At 33.9% G+C, this 9,306-nt stretch overlaps 4 protein-coding genes across 4 annotated transcripts in view; all 4 read left to right on the top strand.

The window, feature by feature from the left end:
- Positions 1-243, top strand: part of Pmar_PMAR006721 (polypeptide N-acetylgalactosaminyltransferase 12, putative) — a gene marked incomplete at its 3' end in the record, with an annotated part of 2,951 nt that extends 2,708 nt beyond the window's left edge. The window contains exons 16-17 of the mRNA XM_002787987.1: positions 11-91; positions 143-243. Of these exons, the coding sequence (XP_002788033.1) occupies positions 11-91; positions 143-243 (182 nt within the window). The remainder of the gene's footprint in view (positions 1-10; positions 92-142) is intronic.
- Positions 244-811: 568 nt separating this feature from the next.
- Positions 812-3,579, top strand: Pmar_PMAR006720 (ATP-dependent RNA helicase DHH1, putative; the record flags this gene model as incomplete). The annotated part of the gene is made up of 15 exons (XM_002787986.1): positions 812-923; positions 988-1,080; positions 1,141-1,276; positions 1,381-1,441; positions 1,497-1,599; positions 2,016-2,095; positions 2,154-2,257; positions 2,305-2,355; positions 2,405-2,488; positions 2,564-2,662; positions 2,717-2,877; positions 2,932-3,068; positions 3,118-3,228; positions 3,322-3,474; positions 3,545-3,579. 15 exons carry the CDS (start codon positions 812-814, stop codon positions 3,566-3,568), a joined length of 1,509 nt encoding a protein of 502 aa, XP_002788032.1. The 3' UTR covers positions 3,569-3,579.
- Positions 3,580-4,041: 462 nt separating this feature from the next.
- Pmar_PMAR006719 (hypothetical protein) lies at positions 4,042-5,551 on the top strand (the record flags this gene model as incomplete). The annotated part of the gene is made up of 5 exons (XM_002787985.1): positions 4,042-4,116; positions 4,430-4,524; positions 4,832-4,886; positions 4,930-5,121; positions 5,513-5,551. The coding sequence occupies 5 exons, from the start codon at positions 4,042-4,044 to the stop codon at positions 5,549-5,551; spliced, it is 456 nt and encodes a 151-aa protein (XP_002788031.1).
- Positions 5,552-6,849: 1,298 nt separating this feature from the next.
- The window catches only part of Pmar_PMAR006718 (hypothetical protein), a gene marked incomplete at both ends in the record, with an annotated part of 3,357 nt that continues 900 nt past the window's right edge, over positions 6,850-9,306 (top strand). The window contains 10 exons of the mRNA XM_002787984.1: positions 6,850-6,889; positions 7,609-7,705; positions 7,746-7,852; positions 7,922-8,041; positions 8,103-8,182; positions 8,590-8,686; positions 8,771-8,834; positions 8,885-8,980; positions 9,023-9,075; positions 9,130-9,242. Of these exons, the coding sequence (XP_002788030.1) occupies positions 6,850-6,889; positions 7,609-7,705; positions 7,746-7,852; positions 7,922-8,041; positions 8,103-8,182; positions 8,590-8,686; positions 8,771-8,834; positions 8,885-8,980; positions 9,023-9,075; positions 9,130-9,242 (867 nt within the window). The remainder of the gene's footprint in view (positions 6,890-7,608; positions 7,706-7,745; positions 7,853-7,921; positions 8,042-8,102; positions 8,183-8,589; positions 8,687-8,770; positions 8,835-8,884; positions 8,981-9,022; positions 9,076-9,129; positions 9,243-9,306) is intronic.

Below are 9,306 nucleotides of genomic sequence, written 5' to 3'. Positions count from 1 at the left end.
ATTGTTGAAGGGCAACAAACATTGAGTGTAGTTGAATGTGATCCTACTGATACGAGGCAACAGTGGCAATGGATACATAAAATACAAATACGTAATAATAATGGGTGAATCATGTAATACTGGTACTAGTATATTATTATAGGTAATGTTGCTCTTGGACAATGTATTGATGCTGCTGATGGTAATACACCAATACTCTATTTATGTTATGGTGAAGAAGAATATAATATAGGGCAACAGTAATATAGGATCGTCTAGTACTACTTATAAGATAGTCTTTATATTCATAATCTTATAAGCCTTCTCATTATAATATTATGATATCAGGTTTATCTACGATGATGATAGCAATACATTGATGAACACGAAAACATATAAGTGTATGGATATACATACAGAATCAGAATATGATGTTATAGAGTTACCACCATCTATTCAATCGTGTCGTGATATACCTATACAATGGGATCAATATTTACCATTTGTACCACTAGAAACTAAACTATATGCATCATCACCAGCAGCAACTACAGAAACAGCCGTTTCTGATGATTGATTATGATGATAATACAAAAGTTGATAGTAGTAGTTACGAATAGATCATTTACTTAAGTGTTATCTTCATCATAACATCTCTCTACTACCTCTTGGTTGTTACTCAATATTTGTCAACATTATCATGTCTTGTTATAAGTAGTAATACTCTTATGAACATAGTAGGTAGCGTTGATGCCTACCACCAAAGGGTATGTCTATATACTTATTAAAGGCATCTTATCTTAGTAGCTTAATAATCTGCGTAGTTTAAATAATGTCAGCATTCGAGGAGTTTGGTCTTCATCCTTCTATCATATGTGCAGTCGAAGACCTAGATTGGACATTACCTACTCCCGTACAAGCTGAAGCTGTACCTCTAATACTCGGTAATAATAATAAAACTACTAATATCACTATCATCTATACCTACTACTAGTATTGTGATGATAGGTGGTGGTGATGTATGTATATGTGCTGAGACTGGTACTGGTAAAACAGCTGCATTTGGTTTGGCATCATTACAGGAGATATATGAACAAAGAAGTAATATTATCATCCTACTACTACTACTATTCATTCGTGGTCATTATAATAATAATGCAGATAAATCCGGTGTCCACGATGATGATCCTGGTCGTCAGAATAGCAAGAATGTTATACCCTCACCTTATTGTATAGTATTGGAACCAACAATACCTTTATGTGAACAGACTTGTAAATGTATGAGGGAATATTCTAAGTAATAGAACATCATTATCATTACAGATCAGCAATGAACTCATCATCGTTGTGTAGGGATCTAGAACCATCTATTAATATACATTTATATGCCGCTGATGTTAGAGGACCAAAAGGAGTTCAACCTGATATTGTTGTTGGTACACCACAAAAGATAAAGAACTCTGTGATAATGATGCTCAAGTTGCAGTTGTTATCATTATTATTATCAATACTCGTAGATACATAGGGGTCAATTAGATCTATCTAGAGTATTCATATTAATACTTGATGAAGCTGATGATCTTATTAAGAATGATCAAGATAAGATACTTGCTAAACTATGTATACTCCTAGTGCTGCCACCTATCTATTCATGATGTTAACATAGGTGATGACATCAAAACCCATGGTGATCACCTACATGGGCCTACATCGATGATGATGAGAGTTCAAGTAGTATTAACAAGTGCTACGTTAGCAAGTGAAGAGGTACAAGATATGATTAAATTACTAACAGTAAATGCTCAATGGGTTGATACTAGAGGGAGTATACTTGGTAATGTTCTACCTGATACTGTACATCATGCGATTTATCGTATACATCCTAATGATGATATTAAGTTAAAGAAGAAAGGTGTTTGTGGTGAATGTAGGAATCCAAATGCTCCAGTTCCAACAGGTAATGACAGGACTATATAAACATACTCATTATTCTTATAATAACAACAACAGCCTCATCATCATAATTAGTATCTCAGATGGTATATATGCATTGGATAATACAATTGGTTTGCCATCTGAAGAGATAAAGCTTAAGAAACCTAAGATTGCTGTTAAAGTAATGATGATGCCTATTATTATTATGTTGATGATCATCATAAGACTTATTATTGTAGATAGCTGATGCCTATAAGATGGATAGATGTATGGTATTTTGTCGTACTAATCTAGATTGTGATAATCTAGAAGCATATTTTCATTCACTTGATGGTATATCATCGTAAGTATACTTATTCAGTTATTTTATCATATAATTTTGTTATTCAGAAATCGTCATGTGAGTGTTGAAGATATGATGACATCTACTGCTGGTTATCAGTAGTATCATCTTCATCATCATAATCCACTCATGATGATCTATATATAGGTATAGTTGTTGTGTAGTAGCTGGAGCAAGAGGAAGACAACATAATCAAGAAGCATTGGAGGCGTTTAAACAAGGAGTTATAAGGTAATACAAGTGCTTATAATGGTAGTAGTAGTAGAATTGAGGTTGGTGTATTGATCATCATGATCATTATGATAGGTTCCTCATATGCACTGATGTTGCTGCTCGTGGTATTGATATATCAGGATTACCCTTTGAAATAATGCTTACTTTACCTCCATATGATGATGCTGAAACGTAATATTCTATTATTATTATTATTGCATATATTATCATGTAATTATTATTTAGATATATTCATAGGATTGGACGAGTTGGTCGGGCAGGTCACATGGGACTTGCTATTGGTATAGTAGCTGCTGATGAGGTTAGAGAGAGAGTATGGTTCCATAAATGCAATAAACCTAGAGGTAGAGGATGTACTGATACACGACTTGTTAAAGATGGTGGATGTAATAATGCAAATGATGATTATGATTATAAGTATATGGTATTGATATAATTAGGTACCATATGGTTTGATGAATGGAAGACAGTTAAAGAGATTGAGAAAATAATAAAATCACCAATACCTGAAGTTGATCCTAATGATCTATCAGTACCAGAATTAGGTATACAACCACCACCATCATCATCACCACAAGTACGACAATATATCTACTGCTCACTAAGTGTATTAATATCATCATTAGGAAGAGCAACGAAGAGGTCATACTATGGAGAAGTCAGGAGGATATGGACTCAATCCTATCACACATAAGGAGGAATCAAGTGCATCAAAACGGCGTATAATGTGGCTAGATGTAAGCCACATTCAACTACTCCGACATTAGTACTACCACAACCACCACCATTCATTGTTATTACTAATCTGTTGACTAATCTGTTGTTATCAGAGATTAGCTGCGGATGAGAGTAGAAGATCCTCATCAAAGGTAGTGTATGGTCAATTAATGGCTGATAATAATAATACTCCCTTATTGAACATCTCTCATCATGATCTGATACTTAGAGAGGATACACAGAATGAGGAACGTCGAGTTACCAAGGTAATAATAATACGCCCACCACCACTACCAACTACTACTACCAACGATAAGTATCTCATTTCTTGTTCAGATGTTTTTGGAGACGCTTGCTTGAATATGTTTCTCTTTCTTGTAAGGATTGAGTTAATATTGATTGTTTGAATTCACTATCATAATAGAGATTGTTCGAGTTACCTAGATCTTAGTTTATCATGTATAGTGCACACTGTATTACAAGACATTACCCGATAGTATATAATGATGATGTAATATACTTGATATCATCCTCCCTATACATGCAGATGCATATAATATTCCATTATAATTCCTATACATAGATCAAATGGAGGAGTTGATGGTTGTTTGGAGTGTATGATGATGATGTGATAATGGTGTGGTATTACTCACTCTTATGCTACTATCATCATGGGGACCTGATGCGATCTGTGTGTACTGAGTCTACATTACTAACAATATCCAGAAGTCCCACATATATCTTGCTATATCATGTGTTAGAATACATAGTTGTAATACATAATGTGTTACCAATCCATTATCATCAAAGGACTATTATGATTATTAATAATAATGCCATCTACTATTGCTCCTCCTACTCCTTCTCCTTCTCCTCCTCTTGTTGTTATTGATAAGGGATGTACTACTGTAATGAGCACTACTGAGCATATACTCTTATCATCAATATCAGTATCATGTGCTACATTAATAACACATCCATTAGATCTTGTGAAGGTGGTAGTAATAATAATACTACTCCGAGACATACCACTAGCAAGGTACGTCTACAACTATTGCAACAACAACAACAAGCAATAACGTCGTCGTCGTCGTCGTCAAGATACATTGTTAAAAGTGGACACATTAATAAGTTAGCCTTCTCTCCAACAGTAGTGTATACTCTTACTAAAGATGTGATAACTTATATTAATAATAATGAGCAGTATAGTGATATAATTAGATAATCCATAATGAGGGTGGTATGTATGCTTTATTTAAAGGCTGTATACCTGCATTATTTAGAGCTTCTATATATGGTGGAGCAAGACTTGGATTGTAATAACAACAAGAAGAAACTCTATTAACAAGAAGTATTCTTATTGCTACAAGATACTCTCCTATAAAGACAGCATTGGAATCATATACTAGGATAATAAGGGATAACGATCATACACTAGAGACTAATACTATCACTCAGAACTCCTCTTCCTCATCATCTTTTATAAGCATCACTGCAGCATTATTATCTGGTAATATAGTTATTATAACTAGTATAGGGTAGTTATACTACAGGATCTATTGCTGCCATTATTGGTAATCCATTAGAAGTACTCAAGGTAAGGCTCCAATCTAGTAGTACTAGGTATCAGAGGAAAGATAATGCAATGATGATCATCATGAATGTCATCATGACCAATGTAATATGATGTAATTATCATTTTACTTTATTAGTTTATTCAGGTATCATCGTCATCACATGAACATAAGAAGGAGTATAGTACCTTATACACAAATCTATGGCGAGGAACATCTATGTCTGTTATTCGTGCAGCATTGTTGACTGCATCACAGATCATATCATATACTACACTTAAAACATATATAACTAATAAGAGGGATTCGATACATATGCCGTATATCAACGATCCAACTGTAATAATATCGGGATTGTATCATCCTATTATTATTAATATCCAGATAAGCATTATAGCAGGATTAATATCGGGTATAGTAGCAACTACGATAACATCCCCTTTTGATGTATTGAAGACTATGCTTATGTCGAATCGAGGAGGAAGGGATAAGAGTCTAACACCTATTGATAATGACAGAAGGAATAATGGCATTGTATTAATAATAGGTTGGGCATCAACACAGTATTGAGCATGTTTAATTCTTAGATTTAAAGGATGGTTAGTCAACTTTACCAGATTGGGACCACAGACTATGTTTACCTTTATTATCTATGAACAATGCACTAAGTTGTATACTAATTATGTAGTGCTTGCTACCCTACTACTACTATTACTATTACCATTATTAGGTCATACAAGGTATTGATCATCATGATGATGATAAATGAATATTTTAATTCGAAGCTCATGTCATTATTATCTATCACATCACAACATAGTCATATCCTTCGTATAATGTGTATTAGCCATAATGATGATGATCTACCTAGTATTATTATTATAGGTTGTTGTTGATAAGATAATAAGAAGTACACCTTTAGTGTTCTTATTCTTACCCCCATCCAATCAGTACATACCTCCTATTAATAGTAGTATCCTGCTTACTTCCTTTCTCTTCTTCTATGTATCATCTAAATACAGTAGTACTATGACGACAATACGACGGCGGTGGCTGTTGTAATAGGAGCATAATGTTTGTATTAAATACTACTCATGAGTATATACATCTATAGAATTCTGCTAGTACCATCCTTCTGAGAGTAGGCATGAGGTAACCCTTATGCTAACATTAATAATAATGGTATACTTGGTAAAGACGACGACCGACTCGCAATCTTCAAGTGGACAATATGAACAAGAAGGAGAAGAAGTGGTCTTCTAATATTAGTAGGCTCTATACAGGTATCCATATTATTATTCTTGGTTGTTGTTATTCTTATTAAATGATTGAATCTACTCATGTCACATTACTATACATAAAAGTAGGTAGTAGTATATCAGGTAGATGTAGTATATTGGGGATAATGTAGAGTTGTTGTTGTTGTTTATGTGTAGTCGGTAAGTGGTAGTATATATTAGTATCAAGTTAGAGTTGCTATAGGTTATTACACCATCGAATACGTCTCTCGCTTATGCTCATGCTTATAAACTCCATTTATCATTATAGTTTTATTATTTCGTGTCCATGTCTGTTGTCGAACGAGCACCTAATCCTGATATCACTGTTCCTAATAGTTCTGGACCTGCTAAGGGTGGTCCTGCTAAGATCTCTAAAGCTAAGTATGCTCAATCCACTGTACCTGGTCAATCCTAAGAAGTATATACCCGGAGTTACGATGGTGCTGGTATGGAGATTCGGTAGATTCAAGAATGAAAAGGGGGGTTTATAATACGTTATCATCAGTTTGGCTACTACCATTTAGGCTCGAGTGATTATCATGATGCAGTTATGTTTCTGCTTACTATGGTGATTATGATGATGAGTATTATATGCAGCTGGGTGCAGCTCCTCGAGTATTAGGATGTGTCTGTAAGCCTATCATCATCATCAGTATTATTATTATATCGCTCGTACTATGTAATAATGATGGTCTTATACTTGAGTTGATGAGTTGTCTTATAATGAGTATAGATGTTACCTGATTATGGTTATGAAGATATGGACCATAGTCCCCTTACACACCATATGTCTGTATCATTCATAGATAATCATCATAAATCATCATGTAATAATAATACTACATCACTACTTATTATTGATAATATCTATTTAGTCACTTCTCCAACAAGACATGGTCCTACTATGGGTATTCAGGAGATACTCATCAAATCTTATAGTATTACATCTAATGCACACGATGCTATATCTACCATTAGTTCATACTTGTATTATTATCGTATATCACGTAGTACCTGCTGCTTATGGGATGATGATGAAGTGGTGAAAGTACCTCATCATCATCAACAACAACAAGCACAAGCAACAATGTATTATACTTTCATTTAATAATGATAAACCTGACATTTATCTCTTCCTTAATAAGGGTATTAGTGTAATATCTGTATGTATGACCATCTTAATCGTGATTATACTAGTAGTAGTAGTTATCATCAATATGGTAATAGCCACGAACAGCAGAGTATCGGCCGTCGCCGTCGCCGCCTCCTCACATACTCGTCAATATACCCTACTACATGGTACTAGTAGTAGGAGTAGCTGCTGTAATATGGTACAATATGGATACTATTATCATCATTCAATGAAGTATGATGGATTGAACTATGAAGTAGGTTTAGTTGTATAATAATAATGATTATTATTATCATCGTGTTGTTGTTGCTTACTTGATTCAGAGTCGTCGATATAAGATAGATACCACTAATATGCCACCATGGAGAAGATGGAGTACTAAGCTACCTAATATGGGTTCATCATTACATATAGACAAAAAGGATGATAAGATGGAATCTATGGTTCTAGAGCTCAGGGGAAGGAATAGACCTATTATGGTACATCCTAATAGAGTGAAGATAGCCACAGGGTAGTAGGTGTGATAACAATATCTTAATAATATCTTTTAGGGATATTGATCCTATTGATATGGATGACTTTACATTAGCAGTAACAGAGACAGTACCATTTGCTTATAAGTATCATCATCCATCCAATAGGAGTAGAAGAGTACCCGGTAATGTATATCATCAACAACAACAACAACCTAATCATCATCATCATGCTGTTGTTGTTTCTATTATAGATGATATCATCCTTCAACGTATATCAACACGAGTTAATGAGAGATTACCTGATCTTAATGATGCCCACATGATAAAGATACTACTTGCATTTGATAGAATACGACCAAAGGTTATACATAGTAAGAGAATTATGATGATTATGATATGAATGGTAATGTATGAATGTTGTATTACAATTAGGAACTGCACATCCTGAACGATATTTCTTAAGTAGACCATTGGCTTATATTAATCAACCATTTATGACCTCACTTTATCAAGTAATAATAGTAATATCATTCTATTAGTGATGGTTATAATTATATTAGGCTATCAAACCAACATCAATAAATAATACCAAGGTGTTGTTGGCTTTATTTACAGCATACACTAGATGCGGTATCCATCATCCTCAATGGATTAGGTTATAATACTACTACTAGTAGTAGTATTATCTATCATGAGCTTATTGTTATCTTAGATCGGTTATGGATCATGCGTGTAATACATGGTTAATCGATAATACATTACCACCAACATCACCACGAGAATTAGCTGACATTGTATTAGCATTTGCTAGTACAAGGGTTAAGAAGCATGATGAATTCTTACATATACTAACAGATGAGATAGAAGTATTATTAATGACAGATTATCATGATCATGGTGATCACATAACGTTGTTTAGGACAACTTTAATGAATTTGATGAAGATGCTATTGGTGACGTTGTACGAGCATTTTTATCTATGCGTTATGGTAATAAGCAGTTCTTCACCGTTCTAGGTAATAATAACAACGATCAGTAACAACAGCAACAAGAAGAAGAAGAGTAACATAGTGTTGTTTTAATAGTGATGATCGTTGTAGGTCGAGAGCTACCTCATAGGATACATGAATATCGTTGGTGGAATCTTATTGATATTGCTGAATTGTAATAATAATAATACTATCATCATATATGTATGGTATTATGATAATTAGATATATGATATTAAAATGGCCAGCAGAAGATGATCCTGATATGATTATGAGATTTGGTAACGAAGTATGGAAATATCATAAGGTTATGAGTGGCAAGTAATAATAACAAAATCATAACAATCATCATTATTATTATAGATATGTTGCTCGAGCATTACGTGTATTGGCCTATTTAGAGACATCAGATAGGAGTAATGTGAAGATGATAATGGTTTAATAATAATAGTAGTAATATTATTACTTAGGGACTTTCCGTTCCCTTATACGACGTATACCACACCATATAATGCATCTATCACCTAGATTATTAGCACAATGTATAACTGCAGCAGCAGTAGTTGGCCATAATCCAACTAAGGTAAGAATAGTAGTAGTAGTGATAATGGTAGTAGAGCTACTTGAGCTCTTCCTCCTCATCCTCT

This window comes from Perkinsus marinus (assembly GCF_000006405.1).
Source record: "Perkinsus marinus ATCC 50983 genomic scaffold scf_1104296928836, whole genome shotgun sequence".
Taxonomy (NCBI): Eukaryota; Perkinsozoa; order Perkinsida; family Perkinsidae; genus Perkinsus; species Perkinsus marinus.
This window is presented reverse-complemented; position numbering and strand designations above follow the sequence as displayed.